The 22957-nt window shown below is 39.2% G+C and overlaps 2 protein-coding genes across 7 annotated transcripts; one reads left to right on the top strand and one right to left on the bottom strand.

The window, feature by feature from the left end:
* Window positions 1-1395: 1395 nt before the first annotated feature.
* On the bottom strand, window positions 1396-17623 carry LOC111252024 (spatacsin). Of its 5 annotated transcripts, none has more exons than XR_015329157.1 (15): window positions 15915-16572; window positions 14200-14333; window positions 10467-13747; window positions 9591-9789; window positions 8013-9160; window positions 7029-7181; window positions 6517-6735; window positions 5679-6129; window positions 5428-5548; window positions 5030-5159; window positions 4433-4595; window positions 3776-4041; window positions 3298-3461; window positions 2264-2682; window positions 1396-1424 (listed from the first exon to the last, which is right to left on the bottom strand). XR_015329157.1 is itself a non-coding variant. In XM_022809333.2 (15 exons), the coding sequence occupies exons 2-15, from the start codon at window positions 16106-16108 to the stop codon at window positions 2499-2501; spliced, it is 6807 nt and encodes a 2268-aa protein (XP_022665068.1). In that variant the 5' UTR covers window positions 16109-16427; window positions 17480-17623; the 3' UTR covers window positions 1396-2498. The 5 variants fall into 5 exon arrangements, 4 of the variants coding, with proteins under 4 accessions (XP_022665068.1, XP_022665069.1, XP_022665070.1 ...); XM_022809333.2 differs by adding an exon at window positions 17480-17623 and having other exon boundaries at window positions 1396-2682; window positions 15915-16427; XM_022809334.2 differs by lacking the exon at window positions 15915-16572 and having other exon boundaries at window positions 1396-2682; window positions 10467-13713.
* A 4-nt stretch (window positions 17624-17627) lies between these two features.
* Window positions 17628-21265, top strand: LOC111252026 (carbonyl reductase [NADPH] 1-like). Of its 2 annotated transcripts, none has more exons than XM_086991033.1 (3): window positions 17628-17752; window positions 19628-20002; window positions 20251-21265. In XM_086991033.1, exons 1-3 carry the CDS (start codon window positions 17675-17677, stop codon window positions 20644-20646), a joined length of 849 nt encoding a protein of 282 aa, XP_086847159.1. In that variant the 5' UTR covers window positions 17628-17674; the 3' UTR covers window positions 20647-21265. The 2 variants fall into 2 exon arrangements, with proteins under 2 accessions (XP_086847159.1, XP_022665076.1); XM_022809341.2 differs by lacking the exon at window positions 17628-17752 and adding an exon at window positions 17759-17985.
* Window positions 21266-22957: the final 1692 nt, after the last annotated feature.

The raw sequence follows: 22957 nt of genomic DNA, 5'->3' as shown, positions 1-22957 counted from the left end.
GTAATAGGACTTCGGCGACAGTGCTACTGGTCGTCATAATCATATTAATCAATGGTTGCTTTCCATTCGTGAATAAATCTATGTAGACTTTAACGTCAAAAAAGTGCCGCTTCGTCAGGAGGATAAACCACGCGAACGAATTCCCTCATAAGACTAGCTCGCCTCGGCTCCTACAACTTTGGTCTATTGACAATGTATCATTATTAACCACTATTGTATATGACCTCTCCTACAGAAGCATTCAATATCACAATGGTGTTGCAGGCAAACGTAAACTGGATCCTTTAAAAAATGTATTAGTTGGCGCACTTCTTAACCACAGTTCCTCACCCAACGCACGTTTAGCACGCTTGTTTGCATGACAGAATTCTCAAACTGGTGAAATATCAGCACGGGTGGTTATCAGCCACCATGGTGTTTGTAAATGCTGGTTTTTAAATGTCGAAAATGAAAAAGAAACTGCTGCCCTCCACTTATGATCAGCTAGACGAACTTTACGCTCCCTGAAAGACAAAGAATGTTTTCCGTTGGCGGAACAAATATTTAGCCGATCGGCCCAATCTCGCGCGCAAATATTCCCATTACGAAGCTTTAGCGACCCACAATCAGCAGGTCATAGTTATATCGTGTCACTTTAACGGTCGTCTTGGTTCAGACAAGCCCGCTACCCAATTGTAGTGTAGCTAGCAAAACAGGTATCGTCCAGTTTAGCCAGTAACCGTTAAATATTTGGCATTATATTAGCATAATATATAGCGTTTACCTATCTAGTATTTTGCCGAGCAGATAAAAAATATACATATATCCTGCTTAATCCTAATTTTCGGCGACTTTAGTTGGCTCAAACATACTCATATTATTTGCACGAAAAATAATAGAGAACCATCTATTATTAACGAGAAAATTGGCTTACAGGATGCACTTGCCAACTTATTAGGTCGTTTACCAGGCCTGAACATAGAATCCGCCAGGATTTGCGTATATGATTGCTTGCGATATTTGACCGATAGCAATTTTCATTGCGTTGTACGAGACTCGTCTGGAAGTATAGGTATTGATGTTTAGAATCAAAAGAATAAATCAAAGAACGAAATCGTGATTTTTTATACATCTGGGTATAGGCTGTCTTTAAAAAATATATATAGGATCGAAGCAAAATGACGCTTTCGTATCTAGGTTTTCGCTCAAAGAACTACCTAAACTAGTAGAATTCAAAGTTGACTATTCGACGAAAGATAACCGTAAAATACAATGATTATGTAATAGTTATTACATATTTAGTCTAATAGTAAACTCTTCCTTGCAACAAACTTACTTTAATTTATCCTTTTTCCTCGTCTGATTCTTTCTGTTCCATTTAATACCTTCCAGTACCAGTTTATTTAATAGACTCCCTACGGAATATAGGAACATTTATTCATAACCTGTTGTAACAACATACCGCATATCATGGTACAGACGCTTGCATTATTTTGTATGCATACATAAACACGTACATATTTTGAATTTTCATGTATCTGTATTCTTTACTTTTCACTGGAATTTCAACAAAATAAATCTCCATATACAAATATCAACTTCGTCCGCCGTCGGTCGAAACTTATAGCGATAAACGGCATCATTTCATAAATATAACAAACTATAACGCAGCTTTTCACGTATTATTCTATCGATGAACGTATGGTGATACCTCGGAAATATTTGGTACACAAATAATATACGGTGGCATTTTATATATAAGCCTACCTCTTGGTGGGAGACTAGATGTTCATTTAATTTTTACAGTATATCATTTGATAACGAAATTGTTCTATATTTGATATAACAAAATTATAAAATAAGTATATATAAATATATGTGCTTCTCATCAATTTATGGTTGCTGGTTCTCACTTTTTTCAGCAACAATTAGGCAATCGATCACTGCAAACTTTAAACCATACATCCTCCTACATGCCGCTCCTAAAAAGCATAGTGGTATATCTATTTCTTTACATGCAAGGTCCATTTGTCTATGTGTGTATTAGCGACGAAGCTAGGTACTCTTTCTATTAATATATTAAGGATTTTTCACATCCTTATTCATGACATAAATTTATATTAATTTTATAAATACTCTACAAAGTAACCTACATATGCCTGTCACACAATTTCTTAGACCCTGGTTTGCCGCCTAAGTAAGCGGCATCCCATATCCTTATCATCTATTTATTCAGAAGTTTCTTAGTGACGTCAGTAATTAAATATAACAAGCAATTTCTTACCAGCTAGCTAATGGGCTTAAACATGTGACACTGGTAGCGAGATTCTTCCAAAGAGGAAAGTACGTTCTTTATTAGCGCACTTTTAGAACACGCTGCTCTCTAGTGGCACATAAACAGTAATGGGGTAAACTCCGATTTGGGATATTGACAAACAAAACGACGTCTCTTATTCGAGGCCCAATTGTACCTCAGGCATTTCCGTATATTAAGCTCCATTAGGGGTTCATGCTGCTATTCAATGGTCCAATGCCTCCTGGAGTAAATCCGCGAGTATAGCGTTATTGGCAGCGAGCCTCGATGCAAGCTGGAAGCCGAGTCTTCTTGCACAGCGATACTTCGTTTCGAGATCATTAAAACATTCGAGAATATTTTCCATCGCCTCAGCCATTTGCGGTGTCGGCCGCTGGTAGCGCGCGTAACTAGACAATCAATTAGTAAAGAATCATTTGTTAGCCATGCGAAATATGCGTTATATCGAATTGTCATCATGTGTTTACTGTTCTAATATGAATAGCAAATATGTACAATACCTACATGATCACTATACATTTGAGTTAAGTAACGAATGTTGGAACAGCTAAATAATAGATACTTAGATTTATATATTGTCCATGGTTTACATAAATAAAATCTCAATCTCCTTGTAGGGGTGCTTCGTGCATTTTCGTTACCACACACTGACCTAGGTTATTAATTTTTAGTTAGAAAGTGTGGATATTTTATTTAACGTAACATTTTTCTTAGTTTGTTTATTTGTTTAATGGGCTCCATTTTACTAGTTGGTTGAATATTTCTAATATCTAACAGTATAGTGGTAGTGATTAGTTAATCCAGATCGAAGAAAACATATAGTAGTTTATACCGCGGCTGAGAAAATCACTGTTAACTCCAAGAACGGATAATGCATTACCCTGTTTTCACGATATTATCATTACCGATATCATAATAATTGAAAAAAATAAAACACTTCAGCGATGATTTAAAGTCATTGGCTTTGAAACAGCATCTCGGCCAAAGCCGAGTTGGACTCTTACCAATCTGTTATTTTCTGCACGATTTCCTGGGTAAGATGTAAGCGCATCTCGAAGTCCTTGAGGTAATCAACATTGCCTTTAACTATAACGTTGAGGAAAAGTGGAGCATGCCAAGCGACCCGCATGTGATATGCCTCTGCGACAAGATACGCCTCTGGAAACACCTATATTAAAAAAATAGGTCAACAACAAAATTTGACCACGGATTCTCTGTGTTCGCGTTTCATATCTTTTCTTAAGGTAGACACAGGATCGCAAAAAAGGTAAACAAGCCATTTTAAGTGGCATTATAATGAAAACATTATAATACCACTTAAAATGCTTTATCTGACTTCATAAAACAGCTTTTCCTATAGTCCCATTTTACATCAATAGCTTTCGGCCATGGCTGGTACTAGAGCATTGTGTATAATGAGCGCGTTCGTAATTAGCTTTCACCTTTCGTGTGTATACTGTGTACCTCATGATAAAGACTAACCGTGTGGTTGTTTATCCAAGTTATTCTACTTTCGGCAGAAAGGTTGATGATCTTGTTAGGTTTGTTTAAACCAATGCCGTGAAGCTGGGGGCTGCTGAGGTAATGTATCTGAAGTGCAAGCAATTCGGCTTTGTGAGCGCACTCAAGTGCACGCATAGGGCAATCAGCTTTCACGAAAGCCTCGGCGGCATCAGCGAGATCAACCATAACGACATCAAGGGCAGCTTGTGCTTCATTGAGGTCGACGGAATCCGGCCAGGTAATGCCTGCCACGACACATGCGCAATACGAAGCACCATCGAATACAATGCATAAAGGAAGCAAATGCCATTAGGTGAGAAAATGTGCACGGCACACCATCGCTTGAAATTGAATAACTCATTTCTCATGTAAGTGTCTCTTGAATGCAACTAGAACTGAAAAGGGAATATTTAATCAATTCAGATGTAAAAATGAGAATACAAACACCGGACCGTCTACTTCTGTATGCTGTGTGTAAACTAACGAAACAGGGATGAACATCTATTAATGTTTAAATTCTGCTACGAAAAAGGCCTTCTGTCGCTTCTTGTGAGCGTTGTAGATTGATATTCACACAGTCTGAACATATTAAAAACAAATCCTGTTTAAATCGTTCAATGAAAAAGTTTAACTGACCATCGGAAATGGCGATCTGTACTATTCGTTCCTGTGCCGACTCAGAATTCATTTCCGCGATCTCACGGTGCATTGCGAAATTTAGCTTGAAAATTTTGTCTAACTGCGAAAGCTTTTTTTTTTTTTTCAAGTAGTCTAGTAAGGCGACTTTGAGATGCGGTACCTATAATAAAATTAAAGAGTGAAATCAATAATTTTTTTCATGAAAGTCTACGAACATATCGTAATCCGAACAATAAAGTTTTTTTGCAATATGTTCCATATATTAGAGTTTAAAAAAAGCGTTACGTACATTTTTTTTTATTAAAGAATGAACTTGATTTCATTGACTTTGCTAGTACTAGTAACTGAAATGTCCCTGTACAGTTATCACAACATGTCCGAAATAAAAAGTGTATAATGAGAAATTAGCGCATCATAAACAGACCTCGCATTTGTTGATTATCAATAATCTTGGCAATATTCTTAACCGTTAGTAATTCGTTAATGTGCAGAGGTCAAATCGGGAACAAATGACCCAAATATGCAAGATCTTGTTTTAAAGAGATCTGCAATTAGACTATAAGCCGTTTTTGTCGAAGTACTGCCGGTGGTAACCTTTTCCATGCTTTGCTGGATGAGCATTTCAAAGTGGCCATGTTTACCGAGCGCGTCAAATATGAATGTCATCTCACTGTATTGACCGATGCCCGTTAGCAGACGAATTATTAAAGCGAACTTATTGTGTCTGCAATAGAATAACAAAGATATCATATAGGTGTTAATGCACGCACACGAGTTGAATAAGGTTACAGACGGACGAAGTAATAAAAGAGGCAATAATGTACAGTCTAACTGAAAAAAAGCCTCCGTAAATTGGTCTCATATATAGAGCCATCTGCTCGACTAGTGGAGAGCTATTAAGATATAAAGGATGCCGCGTCAATACGAAAGCGGGGCTTAATTTTAAGACAATTACAGGTCATCCTGACGTATGTACACATCCCTGTTCTTACCGTATCAGCCAGTGAACAAGGGTGTGGCAATGTTTGAGCACGTGTGAAATCCCTTCCATACAGCACGCGACTGAAAAGCATTTATGAGCCAGAATGCACAGCTCCACTTCGTTGTAAAGTACTGAAACAGATATGGAGCATATAGGTGAAAGTTCATAAAATTTTTATTAACTTCAAAGACAAGCTGCATGTCACGAGCCTTTCGAAATGTTTTCTTATGTAGTTCATTGGAACTTGTGTTTTCCACTTACCTTGTTTGTCCGTCTCCAGCTGAGCATCCTCATATTTTTTAAGTCCATAAAAGATACGGTTACCAAGAATCGTAGCATCTTTGCAGATGCTAATAACATTTTCAAAGTTACCGAGCACGTCAAACTCGTTGAACTCTTCATTGTTGAACGAGAGGGCCTTCTGTATTTCGCGGTAGATAAAGGACGACAGTACCACGTCTTCTATAGAGTACACAGCAACAAGTTCCTTGGCCAACGCGAATTTTGGTTTGAGCGAACTATTTAGGATTCGCTTTAGTAACTGCAGTGGGTCAGACTCTTTGGCAAGACTATCGAATTCGACCATGAGCGACAAAGCCAACAGATGTAGAATCAAAATCCGTCGGCAGATTCTTTTTGACGATTGAGCAATGAACGATAAATCTTCAATGGCTCGGCAAGATTCAGAATCCAGTGCATTTGACAAGCGAACCTATTGGCAAAAATAAATAGCAATATCTGTGTTCGGCGTATATGAATGAAACCGAGTTGTCACGAACGTTCGAATGATTGAGAGTTACTTCCAATAAGAATGCCCAACTAAACTATTATAATAATAAAATATGCAAAACATGTCATTTATTAAGGCACGAGCACCGCAGATACAAGTGTGAAAACGAATAAGAATATTTTTGTTTTTAGAACCCTATTTTGCGCACTTCAGCTCGGTGTATTCTAATAAAAATTATTATTATTATTATATAAAACTTCTCACAACAAAGTTGGTGCATTATTCAACGGTCAAGCTATTATGACGCTTCCAATTTGCTATGACGTTTATAGTACTAGACACACGATACGTCTAATTAAGAACACATACCTTTGGCCTGGACGGGTCTTCCTCCAGTTTTTTTAGGAACTCTTTGATATTCGGATGAAAAGAATCTCTGACAATAAGTCCCTGGGAAAGCTGGACAGCTGTTACTGCTAATTGGTACTCCAACGTCTCAGTGCAAAATACCGTTGATACAAACTGCGCCTGACGGAACGCTACTTTGGCCAGGAGGGCGTCTATTACAATCTGCACAGCATTTCTTTCCTGCATCAACGTAGATATTTTGTTTTTTTTTTGTTTTTTTATATATAGTTGCGTTATTAGATTGCTTAGTGCTTCATTAGTTATGAAGTAATTATTTCATATAACAGCACTCGCTTGTTTGTTTGTTTGTGTTTTTTTTATAACTAAAAATTCAGTATGCACGTTTAATTTTATCTCTTGGAAAAGTGAGCGATAAGAAGCAAATAAAAAATTGTTACACTTTGTCGCCGTATAGGTGGTGAACTAAAGGGACATAAACGAATATGTAAATATGTGTCTAAAGGTTACGGTACCGATTCACTTTTGACGTGTCTCCTAGCGGATGGAATATCTTGATTACGTAGTAGAGTCAACTCCTCGGACTCACAGTCAATTTCATTTAAGATGTCCATATCCTTAGCTTCAATACATTTAAGCAAATAGTCCCAACAGACGACTCGATGCATCTTGAAGCAGATACACACAGACAGAACTTGAAGAGCAGTGAAACAGACTACGTAGACTACGCTAGCTTAGCAAGTTAGTACTTTCTATCAATAAAAGGTTTCTTAAGACTTGAGAAACAGACGAATGAAAATTTATACCACTACATAGAAAAATAGCAGTAGATGAACACCGAAAAAAGATGGCACACTGCAGACAGGTAGTAAGATCAAGCAATATTTATTCGAGCTTTATTTCCATCTTTGTAGGTGCCCCTTTCATAGAGATGCGGTCATCTTCCGCCTCGATTCACTTACATCAAAGTCTGCTTATCACAAGCCACATGTTTATTCTAGATGTATCGATAACTACACAGTCCACATCATACGTTCATTCCAAACATCCTAAAGTACGCTTCTGTTAGTTCAATTAGTCAAAGCAACGTTAGAAATAAGTCTTTTTAAAGTTAGTAATGTTTGGAGCCTTTATAATTCCGACCGTATAATCAAATACCCCAAAGTTATTGTTAGTTAACAGGAAATAAAGAATATATATATAGCTCTTTGACAAATTCCATCTAATTCCAAGATATGTGTTGCTGCTTTTCAACCCACAAGCGCCTTTTAATGTCAACCGAAGACGCACTTGACTTAGTTGAAGCCTCAGACGAAGGCCATCTTGAAACGGAGCGCCAGAACCAATCTACTACAATGTGCATTTAGTTTATAGGCATCGGTAAAAACTTCATTAATAAGCGTGTTTAGTCGCTCAGGTCACTGCACTAGAGAATGCTGTCTAAATTGCTATAAGGTTAGATCTTTCATGCGTAACCAGAAGTCAATACATCCGCTTACCTCAGCATCTATCCATCGGAGTCCATATTTCATCGCTATGAATTTATCTCTGTAGTTGTCCACAATTTCACTCTTTTTTTTAAAAAACAGAAATGCCGTTGTGTCTTTGACACTGTATTTCCGGAATAGAGTTTGCGCCGTTTCCCAAAAAGATTTCTCTTTTACCTCAGATTCATCGATGCTGCGCTGAGTCGCTAATGCTGAGATCTTTCGTTCACTGCTGTCGCTTACGATCGATCCGATACTTCCCGATCGCATCATCTGGTGCGGATTAACGGCATTCTCGCAGGATCCGGGCAAGGCTGAAAGCTTTCGCCTGAGCAGGTGTCTGTCATTGACAGCGGCCACCTGTTTCACTACTCTCGTCGTCCTTGTCTCGAACTGATGATCGAGCAGTTCGCAGAGGATATCATCAAAAGGCAAACATGCTGCGCGACTGAACCGGATAGCCAGTTCGTATAACTGCTGATTAATTAGCCTCGTAACTTCTTTCCGTAACGCATCGTCTACTTGTTCGGCGTCGGTGGCCAGTAGCAGATGCTCGAATGGTAGCTGCCAATTGGCGTCGGCAACACTCTCGAGAATTTGTGCGAAGAACGTAAAGTTCGGTGTTACTTTTTGCGGAAGCGACTTATACTTGCGCAGGAGAAGCCGCTGCTCATAAACTGACTCGCAAATTAACACACCGTAAATAAGAATTTTTCGAACGTATTCGTGGTCAGCATTTTCCTTGGTATATCTGTCGAGAAACGATTTCCAATCCTCCTCACCGCCAAAATAGGCTTTGTTGATAAGAAATTTGTAAATGTAAGTAACCAAAGGTGTACACACAGAACCTGGAATGAACAGTTGATAGCCCAAGAGCAAGGAGGCAATACATCGCAGCTTAAGCGCATTTTCCACGCATTCGAGCAAATTGTTGAGACTTCTGTCTGAAGAGTTTTTTGTGTGCGACATAATTGTCGTTGTTTCTAGCCAGACGGCAAAGCACTGTTGGACATTTTCGTTGTAGTAGGTAGCTATGAGTGCTGGTGCGGGATTCCAATGGTAAGTAGCTGCTGCTAGAAGCTCGTTCACCGGTGAGGCGCTGTTATGCGCAGAAACCACGAGATCGATCAAATTCAAAGGGTACTTACGACTAGTTCCGCCTGAGACGATAGAAATAATACATTAATGATGAATTAGCATTCACATTAATTTGCTCTATACAGCGGTAGTTGTCACAGTGAGTGATGAAGCAATGTGGAACCGAGCGAAGCACTGGCCCACAAAACTCAGTATCACTCATGACCATTCATGTCAGCGATGATTAAGGTACTTAGCAAACCAAAGTAAACAAACAGTCGATAATGATTTTTATTTTACATTCAAGGATATCTAAAATCTAATTTGGAAGATGATTTAGTTATTGCTTTTTTCTGTGCAAGTCATAATTATTTCGACGGAACATTGTATAAGAAGGCTAAGAATTTTTTTTTCTGCGTGCACTGGTGAGTTATCGAAATTAGCTTTGCTACATCTTACGGCGGTAATTTTCGACTAGGCATCGTACGGTACGACTTGGGTGAACTGCGTTACCTGAGCCCTGGGTGTTGGATGATTGCAGCGTGTGTGAAGAGTCGTCACTCGTAACCGAGAACGACTCGGGATCCGAGTTCGAGTTCGAGTCTTTTTCTCTTTTCTTAAACTGGTCTGGAGGTGAGTAACTGAACCGCTCAGTCATTTGTTGCTGTGGTTTAACCACTCCGATTTTGTTATATAATGACGCTCTCAGGTCCTGTGAGCCGAAGGCAATTGTGTGTTGTTACTATGTTGAGGTCGTAATATTTGCAGCGAATCAACCGCGGAGTAAATGTAAATTACATTTTTTAGCATTTTCGTAAAATGGTAGAGCTTCATATACAACAGGCAGTATATTTGCATGCCGTTTGAAGTTAGGAATAGCTCGTAACGCTCCACTATGTAGTAGACGATGCTCAGCGAGACGGGAAATGACAACAATATCAATACGACGCCATCACGCAACAGACGTTGACAAACCGAAAAAGACGTTGTCAACGCACTCCGCGTTCCCAATAGGTGTGTATGAAGCGGCTGTATCAGAATGAAAATTCCACCAAAATAAAGCCTGTCTTCTATAAGCCCTCTCTTCTGTACACACTCATTTGTTCTTTTATATATATATATATATATATATATATATGTGAAATATGCATGCTTTCGGAAACGGAGTAGCTAAATACTGGCCCCGAATATCATTCTGATATTGACTCTCCACGGCGGAGAATAAACATCGTAGTAGTATTCTAGTTTGTAACTACTAATATACACGAGGTAAATGCCAAGAAATGTATCTGACAGGTATACTATAAGTATGCGTCTGTACAAACATATAATAAATATAGCTCTAATGTAATAATTATAATCAGGCAGCAGTTGGTCTAAATGACTTACCCGTCCACGAGGCGTTGTCAGACTTTTGGTGTTCATGTCTTTTAGAGAACTGACTTGAGACAGGGCCTTCTCGAGATGTTCACGATAGATTACGTTCGAGAAATTCTTTAACAATGGCATGACTCTGCGCCGACTAATCTGGAGCGTCTGAGCCCATATTATGAAGCCCAACCAGTTGTCCGATTCTGCGCAGAGCTCTAGAATCGTACACGGTATCTCTAGCTGATGGAGTTGGCTAAAATCGTGCTGTAGAAAGACGACACTGTCCGGTTTCAGCAGCGGAATTTGTGAATGGTCATTGACAAACTGCTCCCTCACAATATTATCCAAGTCTTGGAGGATCACCTGTGCGGTCTCCCTGTAAACAGCATTTTGGCTGGCCGTGAGCGATGATAAGTTAGCGAACTGCACGTGACATAGATTTTCGACGACCTCTTGTTTAGCATGGCGTGGAAGAAGTTGGCGCCCAACGGCGACCAGCAGTCGGAGACTGTAGGAGTCCTGACCGATGGCTTCAATAAAGGCAACACAGCATGTCACAAATTTGTCATCAGTAAACAGATTTAGCGCAATTTGCGTGGTTTGCTTAGCTGCAGCCTTGAGGATTTTTGGACTCACGCGGTAGTCTCGGAAGAAGCATTCGATTGCACAGCCGACCCGATATTTGAGTAGATAGTAAATGTATGTTAATGGCTCCTTTAAGCCGTATGTTTTGACCAACTTTTCCTGTGCGAAATAAGGCAGATCCATCGGTTCGCCCTCGTAGATATTATTCCGTTTTTGGAAGCCAAACATTTTCGTTATATCGAAAAAGGTGCTCTTGGAGAGAAGCTGATACATGCTAATATCCTCACGAAACTGGCCACTGCTTTCTTCAATGAAGCCTGCTAGAGGGAGAGGTAATTTGACAATAAACTCTCTAGGTACTGCCCAGTTCAGGGTGATTGTGCTGACAATACATGCCAACCGCAATCGACCACTTGACCAAAGATCGTCAACGGTCTCAGCTCCGTATATTTCGTTGGCAAATGCTAGCGTAACGCCAAGGATCTTCTTCGGCTGTTTCCTCCATTCGTTGTACTTGATAATAGCGACTAGCAGCGGTGTCATGCATTCGCTGCATGAGGGCTGTATTTGCACCTTCATTAGAAACGTATGGAGGAAGTGCAAGTAGCCATTTGACAAGCAGAAATGAATCATTCGATGTACATAATCATGCTTTTCGAGGAGCACTTCAACATCGAACAAATCATAAACTGACACTTTGATCTTTGACATAATGTTAAGCAGACGGGGAAAATCTTCTAAAATTGAATCGTTTAACAAATTCTTCCTCGCCATCTGCAATCGAGTCTCCTCTGCCAAGTCAGGAAGAACATGGTCATCCTCTAACGCATCCAGCATGTCGCTGGTTACCTCTATAACGTTAGGAAACTCTTCAGAAAACACTTCGCCGGTCGACTCGGCCACACAGTTAATTAACGCTTCTATTTGCTCCGTCTTGACATATTTAAGCAGATGGTTCCACACTAAATTAGGCTCCATCTCTTTGACTTCGTCCTTTGCGGTGCCGGAGTGTAACAGTATTTTATCAAAAGTCTCCTTGTCCCATTTTGCTAACCAAGCTAGCACTATCCCGGTATAATGACCAGAGGAGCAACGTCCACTTCCCATGATCATGTGGTGCTGAATCAGTCTGACGTTAGGTCCCTCTAACAGGCTACCCGTTGTCGAAATAGCTTCACCTCTCGTCTCCGAATCGAGCACACCTTTTGCAGAAGGACAACTGTAATGTTTGAGATAAACTTCCATTTTTCCAAGCAGACTAACCAGATCTTCGGAAAAATTTGGCCGTTCCAGAATCTTTCTTAAAATTGTCACTCGTGCGTCTTGCGACTTTACGTGAAGGAAAAAAAACTTCAGCTTATCATCAACATCCCATCCGAGACTTTCCATCAGTTTATATGCATCAGCCATCTCACCTGACAAGACGTAATCTAGAACAAGTTCTTGACCAATTCTTGTCGCCTTGTCCTGTAGGTCTTGGTCATCTTTACGCTTGCTCAAATAAACCTGCGCTTGATTGAGCTTGCCCCTTGCAATGGCATCCTGAAGAACCTCTTCTTCTGAGAAATAATCCCATGACGCATTAAGGGAATTATCAACGATTTCATTCGAATCTAGTATCGACGTTGACGTCTGAAGTAGAAACCCTCGAAAAACATTCATCTGGGCGCACAGATACGAGACAAATTCTTCCTGCACTGGCGTGGCCGCCTCAACTGAAGAAATCCAGTGGAGTAACTGCGCTATATACGAAACTATAAGCTTAATCAGTCGCTCTGCAAACTCCCTTCTGAGAAGGGCATCTTGAACGTTACGCGTCACTTCTTGAATGACAGCTTGCCATGACGAGAATTCAATTCTTAAGCGTTCATGGCTCATCGTAGTGTGAATAGCCGATTGTGACAGCTCTAGCTTGGTCTTGAAAAAAAACTGGATCATGTCCTGATGCTCGTTGGCGATGCCTTGCTGCAGGACAGTCACGTCCATTGAAATGTTACTCCAGTTGTTCAACTTGCATATTTTCTCCGCTGTTGCCGATCCCTTTCCTTCAAGGACCTGCTGAAGAATGCTTCTTGTAGTGATCCCATGGTAAAGAACTTTAAGGCAATCTTTCTGTAGAAACGTTGGAATTCCTGTCTCCATTGTAATCGTATTTGAAATAATCATTATGGGACCAGGAAATACAATGGGAACTTTATCAATAAGGGTAAGTTTTTCTCCAGCGCAAATGACACTTTTACCGCGATACATGCCCAACGCAAATGGCGTTGGAGAGTCCACAATCACCTTCACTTTCCTTGTTCGTCGAAAATTCCTATAGCGAGATCCACCAAGGAAACATGAAAAATTATACCAGCTCTCGCCTTGACATTCAATTTCTAATAGCTTGCGGCCAGTCGAGACATATAGCTTGTTTAAATTAGCCGTAAACAGAAAATCCTGAATATTATCCTTCACCATCTCACAGAGACGCCAGCATGCTATCTGGGTACCATCCTCCAGCACTAGGCAATTGATTTCCTTTTGCTCAGTACATACAAAGATGTACTTGTTCCTGAGCGTATGAAATGCAACGGCATTTCCGCTAAGCTTGAAGGTCCACTGTACGTACAGGACGACAGATGAGATTGTTTTATACAGGATCCTATCCTTGTCAAGTAGAATCACAAGCAACTTGTCGCTGCAATATATCAGTGATATTTGGCTGAAAGAACCTGCGTGAGCAAATAAAAACGTTCGTAATAACAATTCACAACAAACACTCGAAATGAATTAGCTGAAACTACTTTGCGAGATTTCATTTTCTATCCCTACAGCACGCCTTCGTGCAGATGTAGCCGTTTGAAGTTTCACTGCGACAACTGGTTGCCCTACTTTCGGTCATAGGCCAAGGTAATGGGTAATTTCAAAAGCAAAGGCTCTCGATGTATTATATTATGAAACGTTCTCGACGCCATACAGCCTACCCAAAAACTGGAATAAGGCTTAACTAGCTTATACAAATCGCTGCTGTATTGTAGGTCCAAAAAGGTGTCTCTGAATATTTTCATAATTATACGCTTGCCTAAAAACGACAATCACTATTAGTATTTCACTAGCGTAATTATCGGTGACCCTGAAAAGCATCCTAGCAAATTAAGTAAGTATTATTTTTCTAGCCACTTACTTGTAAATTCTGAGGTATAATTTGTGTTTGTCGTGACGAATTTTGAAGCAAATTGATACGTGCTGTAGATATCTGGACCACTTTTTTTTATGATAAATACTGTATCAGACGTCGTATTGTGCTGCCAAGCGAAGCTAAAAAGATAATTATTATGCTGACATGAGAACGTACGCTTAATAATAATAATAAATAACTGGTAAACCCTTCTTGCAATGGACGTAAAACAAATAGTACCAGTTCGGATGATTCCGACGGATGGATGTAAATATAATACTTTCACACAGTTCTCAAGCCTACAATATGGCGGCGCTTGTGTTGTTAAAGTTCAATTAGATAAATTCTGTTTCTCACCTATACACTGTACCTAGATCTCTTTTTATAGTTTGTGCCTTGTTTGGTTTATAAGAGATTTTTACAGCACACTTAGAATATAACACAGCCGACGCGTTTTTCAACAAAAAAAAATCAATAAGTTCGTCTCTGGCACATTCATACATGGCGTAAACTTTTACGAGGTGCATTATTATGAGTTAATTTCTGCACATGCTTCATAAAGAAATATTTCTGAATGGCCAAAGGAGATCATGAAATTGAAAGCTGCTTAGTCCTAGTGTTTTACAATTGCTGAGACAGTTAAATGTGACATCGAATTTTCATTCGGATGAAGCTAAATGCAGAGAGATTTCGCATAATTGCGAATTATTAGTATTTCTATAATAATATAAAGTAGCATTTTTGGCTTTAGGTCATCTCTAGTTTGAGAAATATAACCTCGCTAACCAATAAAACCGCGTCATCGAATCATGGATTCGTAGCAGCAATGATACTTAATGTATACCTCGAAAATGGGGTTCAGCGATTTTGTTGACCCACGACCTTAAGAAGCGATATCTGCATGGAGAAAATATGTTTCCAAAGGTGGAACCGATTGTCACATTGCATATTAAACAATATGCATAGAATTCGTGACGTATAAAATTGTACCCAGACTCTATTCAAACAGAAATTGAAAATGTCATTTGGTATCAAAAATAGCGACCGGCGTCACGACGGTAGAAAATGGTTCTCTCCTGAACAGTGACCTCAAGCTATGCATTTCTATCTGATGTACATAAATAACCTTTTAACAAAAAATAACCTAAAAATAACATAATGAACATAAATAACCTTTCAACATTTAGCAATCATCGTTGTAGAGCTGTAGCCAGTAATCGCAGGTGGATAATTTAGGATTAGAGTATTCAGCCGCGACAACGCGTGTGATTATGGTGCTCTTTACTTTACATATAAGGTTACATATACATATAATAACCCTGATCCGGCCTTGTTTATAAGTACTTTGTTTAACAATACTAAATCACATAATTTATTAATATATAAATAGATTGTAGTAATTCATTCCAATGAGTACGAGTTTTTGCAAGCTATTTGTAACAAGTACAAATCAAATGAATCAATTGTATCATTACATGTTGCAGCGAGTTTTATACTGCCACTCGGATACTCAAAAATAGAAAATACCTATTTATAGTTAGTTCGTTTTACTATCGATAACTGGGAATCTTTTTTATTATCATTTTATCATATTATATTAGTTTCAAATTATCCTGATAGCAATCGCTATGGCAATCTATTCATAAACATATATGGAAACGTAAGAGTTTACAGGCGTGTTAAGCTATATATATAGACGAACTATATGGTAATGAACTTACTCGGCCACGTTCGTCAATTGTAGAGTCGACTCTCCCGATGGACAGTCGAGAGTCCACAGATCGCCATCCGTAGTTAAACAGCTGATTCTCTCGCTTGATGGAGAGATTTCGACTTTGGCAATATCTTCGGGCAACAATGGAAACTCGAATTGTTTCAGTGCTGTGACACTGTAACCCCGGCAGGGATCCGTCATAGTTGCACTCTTTTTCGAGGCTCTCTCTTGAGAACGTCTAGACTTTCCGATCAACTAGTCAACATTGATGAAGAATTCAGTAAAGTACTTCCCTCTATTTATATCCGTATAGACAGTCGGTGTCTACCAGGCGTTTCCTCCGTCTCTATACATTTTGAACAAACGAACGATGAACAGGCAAAAGCCTTGTTTTCCCTGGAGACATACTTCACTCCACGTTGCCTTCTTTGAATAGCAGCATTTACTGTACACGTCTCCGTATCGAGGCGAATAATGCCGCCGGGCATAGTCTCGTACGTTCCAGTCGCCTACTTAACAGCTGGACAGGCAGTTCGACGGACAGATAGACACACAAACACGAGAAGAGGGAGAGTTGCGAAGGCGCTTAGCAACACTACTATCCCGCACTCGACAAAGAGACCGGATGATCACATGCTTGCAACGTTGTTCTTCTAGTTTTCTCTCTATTTGTTTATCATTGAAAAGAAGGTAGAGGATAGAAGCTTGCCGTTGCATTGACGTCAGCTACGGGCACTAGTCACTCGTATTGTTGACCAGCTGATCGGCTTCTTTGTATCGCTAAGAGCCGCTCATTTTTGCGCACTCATGGAATACCTATTTAGAATTGATCTCAAGCTGTCGAAAATAACAGTATTCTTATGTGATGATTTGAAAAAGTGCACAGTAAACAGACTTAATGAAAACCCGGAGCAACTTAGCGAAATTAAATTAACTGGAATTGTTGTGGTTGAATCAAGACGTCAATAATTGTACATCTGACACGTGTTACATTTCTATTCAGAGTCAAATACAGTGCAAATATAGATCACAGCACTAAAGCAACACCGTTTGTGGAAATCACTTATAGAAATTGCTGAAATCACTCAAAACATCTGTCATTTTACGATCTCTCAAGTATAGAAAGCACATGTCAGGACAAGACTTGGAAAATTATAGCTATTTCTTGTATGAAATCATCAGGTTAATTTTTAAGCTTCAGCTCGTTTTAGAGTAAATTTGTTTCTCACTTGAATGTGTGTTTGCGCGGCTTAACAAAGATTCGACATATATGCTTAATATCAAGATAGCCGAGTTAAGTCTACCGGCGTGATTCGTGTTTCTAAAATTAACTTTTATACTATTTTAACTAGTTTTAAACATGCAACGTATTTAGAAATCGAGCATAGTTATTGATTTGACTTTTTTTATTTTGCTAAGCTTTGACCCATTTAGAAGCCACGCTAGAAAACCGTTTGTATTACTGCCATCTCGAATATAGGCAGTTTTTATAGCCGCAGCACAAGGTATAGCGTATTTCAGTGGGCGTCACGAGTTAGTAGATACTCATTACCAAATCATCTTTTTGCTTACCAAGTTCCGTGGATTGAGTAAGCGTCGCGTCGAATTCACGAATCGATACTGCAAAATCGTAAACAGGTGGGGCTTCATTTGCGCATCTGTATTACGTGAATGTCGGAATATGCAAAGGATTAAAAAAAAATCCTAAGAGTGAGTATGAATGAACATTTTCGACCTGCCGATTTGCTCATTCAGCTGACCTGAGAAATGCGCGAATACACGGCAGGTGCTGGTGCAGCATCTAGCAACGAAGCTTCTATGTATATCGAATGCCTTTTGGAGTCGGTGAGCAATTTTTATCATTCGCAGATTCCTGCCAATTGCGTGTGGAGGTTACTGTTGAATCAAGACATCTGAATGTCCTTTTCAAGCTCCTAAACGGGTTTAAAAAGCAAGTCATAGTCCGAGGGATTTCTATTGCTATCATGACAAGCGTAAAGCGAGTTGCCGTTGTGACTGGAGCCAATAAAGGGATTGGTCTGTCTATCGTAAAGCATCTTCTTAATCGATGTTTCCCGGTATGTTGCTCCTAAAGAATTCCAACAGTGAAATTGCCTCAGGTCTCTTAAAGACGAAACGTCAGTTTCTAAATCAGTTGCTAAAACTACTTATTGAGTGACAGGTGTGTGCACTAGAAGGGACATGTATTCTGAAAAGATTTCTTTGATTTGTACAGGCTCCGGGGACAAGTAAAGCTTATATACAAGTGTGTGACAGCCATGTAATCGATTGGCGCCGACGCGCCTTTCTCCGATTTTCATTCTTCATTACAACCCAGTTTAACCCATTAAAAATGACATCGTTTTTCAGCATTGAATATGAATCGTTGTAAAGAACTATGTGACATAACGCCATTGAAAATGTAAGCGAATTGATAGTTTGTTGTACACAGCTGTCAAGCACGGATCTGCTTACTATTAACTGGGGGTTGGAAATCCACACCTTGCAAGTCATTGAGACATGCACATAGACAAATAGTACGTTTCGAAAGCATTAACCGAAACAATGCCTGGATAAGAAGGTAAGTGGACGCCCGACCCGCTAACACGTTACGCCTGGGTAGAGCTGACTACATAGATCAGTTTTCTGGTGACAGCCGAGATTGTGCAGACGACTGCGTTATAATATGATCTGTCTGTTCAGTCGTATATACTCTGGTAAAAAAAAATCAATAAATTAGTTTGTTTACCTAACTGAATTTCGGTAATTAAAACTGCATGAGCATCTTCCACAGACTTCTAAATGGATTTATGCTTCAGTTTTGACAAAGTTTTCTAGCTAAAAGCCATGGACTGTGACGTGCCCAGGTATTTCATAGATGTTTTTGACGTTGCTAACAAGAACAGTCGGTCTGGCGAAGCTCGCCCTCAGTCCCCACAGGAATCAGTGTATCACAATTAATAACTGATTAGTATGAGCGGCTATCGTAAATGTTTGATTATCATTGGTGTGCACTGTGACATATGCTAAGTGGTGCCCGTTGCTTTGGGGTTATTGGCATCCATTCAAGTTTTACGGCCGCCACGTTTATCTGCCTTATCATTTCATCATTGTAAAAATTAAAAAGCCTATTTTAAAAACGAATTTTAGCGAAATATTACGCCTACTTGTATAGGTCCTGATAGCTGTAACTATTTGTTTGACACAGATAAACTCAACAAGATTGGACTGATCTAACGTATTTATTGCAAAATTGCAAATAACATGTATATTATAGGTATCGATGACAACAGAACGGTTGACATTCCTTCGGGCACAATAGTACATATTAAATAATAATAATAGTAGTCGCAATGCGTGTGATTTCTTGTCACACTGCCTACTGTGAGTGTTGCCGTAATTTTTACATTAAAGTGCTTTTGCGATATGCCACTACTAGTAACGAAGGGTGACGAGTATTCAGCATATGTAGACATTCTGGAGTACAGTTATAAACAAGGTAAACTGAAATAATAAACAGGCACAGTACAGCGTAAAACAGCTAAAAAAACTCAACAAATGAATAAAAAGTATGGAATTTCTGAGATGAGTATAAATCAATGCCTGAAAACCTTTGCTTGAGACGCCCTAATCGATGGAGACAATATGAAACACCTAAACGTAGGCACAATGTGTAGCTTCTGTTGTAATCTAACTTGATCGCATGATATTTGCTTACAGGGCGACGTGATTCTCTGCTCACGAGATGAAGATCGTGGAAGACGGGCAGTAGAAGTAGTGGTCAAGGAGTGCGGCAAGACCCCAATCTTTCACCAACTGGACATCGATGATGCCAACTCTGTTAACAAGTTGCGGGATTGGTTGAAGGTGGTATACGGCGGATTGGATGTTCTCGTTAACAATGCCGGTATCGCGTATAAGAACAATTCGACCGCTCCCTTTGCCGAACAGGCTGAGGTAACGGTAAAAACGAACTATTTTGGAACACTTCGGGTTTCCGAGACTCTATTTCCGCTGCTACGACCTGGCGCACGAGTGGTCCATCTTTCCTCGTCTTGTGGACACCTAAGCAAGATTCCCAATGCTGAGCTTCAGGTGTGCTGAAACATGTGCTTATGTATTTGTAATACGTGATAAAATACGTTTCATAATCAAAATCGTAATATTATGTTAGATATTGTTCGTTTTATACGAACTATTGCCGTATACATACATTCGGGATTTTATTGAAACAGATTCTTAAATGGAGTCACCGTCAGATTCCGCCCCTGCAATGGATGGATAATCGTATACATATATATTTATTTGTTATTGTCTAATGGTAAATGTTGCTGTAATTTTAGGCTCGTTTTTCTGCGCCAGATCTGACCATCGAGCAGCTGAGTGCACTGGCAAATGAATTCGTAAAGGCAGCTAAAAACGGCAAGAATCAGGAGCTCGGATGGGGCTCATCTGCTTATTGCGTGTCCAAGGTTCTCGTTTCAGCCCTGGCTCTGATTCACCATCGACAGTTTGAGGTTGACTCTAGGGAAGATCTGATTGTTAACTCTGTTCACCCGGGTTACGTGGACACGGACATGTCAAGTCACAAGGGCCCACTGACGCCCGACCAGGGCGCTGATGCTCCAGCCTACTTGGCGCTGCTGCCGCCTAAAGATGCTAACAATCCAAAGGGAAAATACATCTGGTATGACCGTAAGATCGTCCCTTGGGACTCGAATTCCGTACCAGTGATGTAAGCTCCCTAGCTGTTGATAGAACAATTCCCAACAGGTCACCTTTCACCAGTATGCGAACTAACGGATAGATTTGAAGATCAAAAAGCAGTATTACTTGGTGATGTTTATATGCATTATATAGACTGAACGATTCGTTCATCTCTTGTCAGTATGCTAAAACCCCCCTAAAAGTGATTTCATTTCAGTATTTCTCGTTCCTACGCATACTATTTTTTTGGCTCATTGCTGAAGAGGACGAACTACTGTTTATTTTGACTACAATACAGTTCGTGTTTTGCTTTTAAATCTAAAGGTTGTCTAATTTAGTTTACAAAGCAATATTAATTCACCATAATTTGATTATGGTACTACACCAACAGTACACTAAAAGAGATTTTGACTGAACGTTTTTTTTTTTAAATTAAATAAAATCGTCTCTTTTAATGGTTTCATTCACCTTTAAGCGCGACCCCATAGTAACCTAGAACTTCGTCACACGGCCTTGTTAATCCCAACCAGCATTATTCAATACACATTTGTTTTGCTTAGGCATAGAGGCCAGATTAGCTGGAAATTTTTTTTATCTTAACTGGGTATCAAACAGCGTAATAAAATATTTTAACCGCGTCTCTAGTTTTAACTCGAGTTCTTTTTCCATCATCTCACTAAGCCAGCTTGATTACGGCACCGATTCTGTAGACATGAGGGCATATAAATTTCGACATGCATTACAGAGTGTGTGATTTAATAAAAGAAAAAAAGAAGTCATTCAAAATAGCGGCTCGATAGTTAGACGTCGGTGTCAGTTAATTTGCTAAATTAATAAACATGCAGAGTAGTAATATATATGTATAAACATATAAATTGCTGGTGAATCTATAGGTTACTTGAGTTTCAGTGAGTTTACTATTAAGAATCCGTCAATGTATAGCTTGGAGTCTCAATTAATTAATATTTGGAGAATATATAGTCTATTGTGGCCCTTTTGTTGTGCCATGTATGAGATACAATTAAATACCCTCAAATTGATTGGCTTACAAACAATGGCGGTTCTACCGTTCTCCAGAAAAGGAAAATCTGTATATCAATAACCGCCAGTCTTATCAGGACAGTGAATTGGTGGGAACGTATTTAAAAAATAAGCCAACTGATATCTATGGGTATGTATTATTAGTGTCGTTACCAACAATCGACCATAAGCGAAAAAAAATCTAATCCAAACTTCGAAATGAAATTTCGTAAGCATGAGTAAGCATGGCCAGTTTATACAAAGTTTACTAATAGTAAACTTTTTTATAGTTTACAATAATCAGAAAGTAGACTGTTAATGATTTTTTGCCGTTTGTAAAAAAAAATACGTGAAATGCCTAGAAGATGATATTGCAGGTTATGTAACAATAGCACTGGTAAAATGTGATGCTATACAAATAATGCCATAAATACTAATATGTATATGGTTTTTCTCTTATTGTTCGCTAACTCAATTTTGAAACGAAGTTCTTGCAAGAAAAAATTGCTGGCTCTAATTCTGAAGTAGATTTTTACTCAGGGGTAAAGAACTACGTATTATACTATCACATTAGTAATTGCCTAAAGCAGGACACCTTGTACAGAGACGAATCTAGTAATTGATTGATAGCACAGGATCTCCCGGTCTCGTTGCCGAATAGCTAAGTACAGTGGCAAACGAGTTCGTCAGATCCGCCAAAACAGACAAGGATAAGCAACTCGGCAGGCGAGTCGAAGGTTCTTGTGTTGACATTGGGCTTAATTTGCCTTAGATTTAACGATTGCAGAGACGATGTAAGTGTCAATCTGATAAATCCTGTATACGTATTTACATTAAAAAAAAAGCCGACGCTCCGGGTTACTCACAGTGTTGTCCTTATCGCCTGAACCAAGGACGTCATGTAAATGTATGTGGCATGACAGGAAAACTGTAATATGAAGTTGCAATTCTACTGAATGCCCTGCACTATTTTCTTTATATTGGTTTAAAGACAAGGTCTGAAGAGCTCAGAAAAGAGCCTTTTAAAAGATGCGTTTAAAGAGCTTAGAAGGAGCTGGCTTGTTAACGTAGGAATTCTTAACACATAACTGGGATGCGATTCCTATGTGCCGCAAATTTATGTAACTGCACGTTATATATTCAGTTTTTTTTGTAATAATAATACACTAAACTTTTACCTATGCTGCTAATTAATGAAGCGAAATTTGCTGAACGCATAAAGTATTATTGTATAATGGGTTTGACCTTAGACATGTAGTTCATTTAATTATTTGCATAAATATTGATATCTTCTGTTACTTTGGTTTGTTTTGTCTCCTTACT

Source organism: Varroa destructor, unplaced genomic scaffold (assembly GCF_002443255.2).
Source record: "Varroa destructor unplaced genomic scaffold, Vdes_3.0 BEIS01000005.1, whole genome shotgun sequence".
Taxonomy (NCBI): Eukaryota; Metazoa; Arthropoda; class Arachnida; order Mesostigmata; family Varroidae; genus Varroa; species Varroa destructor.
This window is presented reverse-complemented; position numbering and strand designations above follow the sequence as displayed.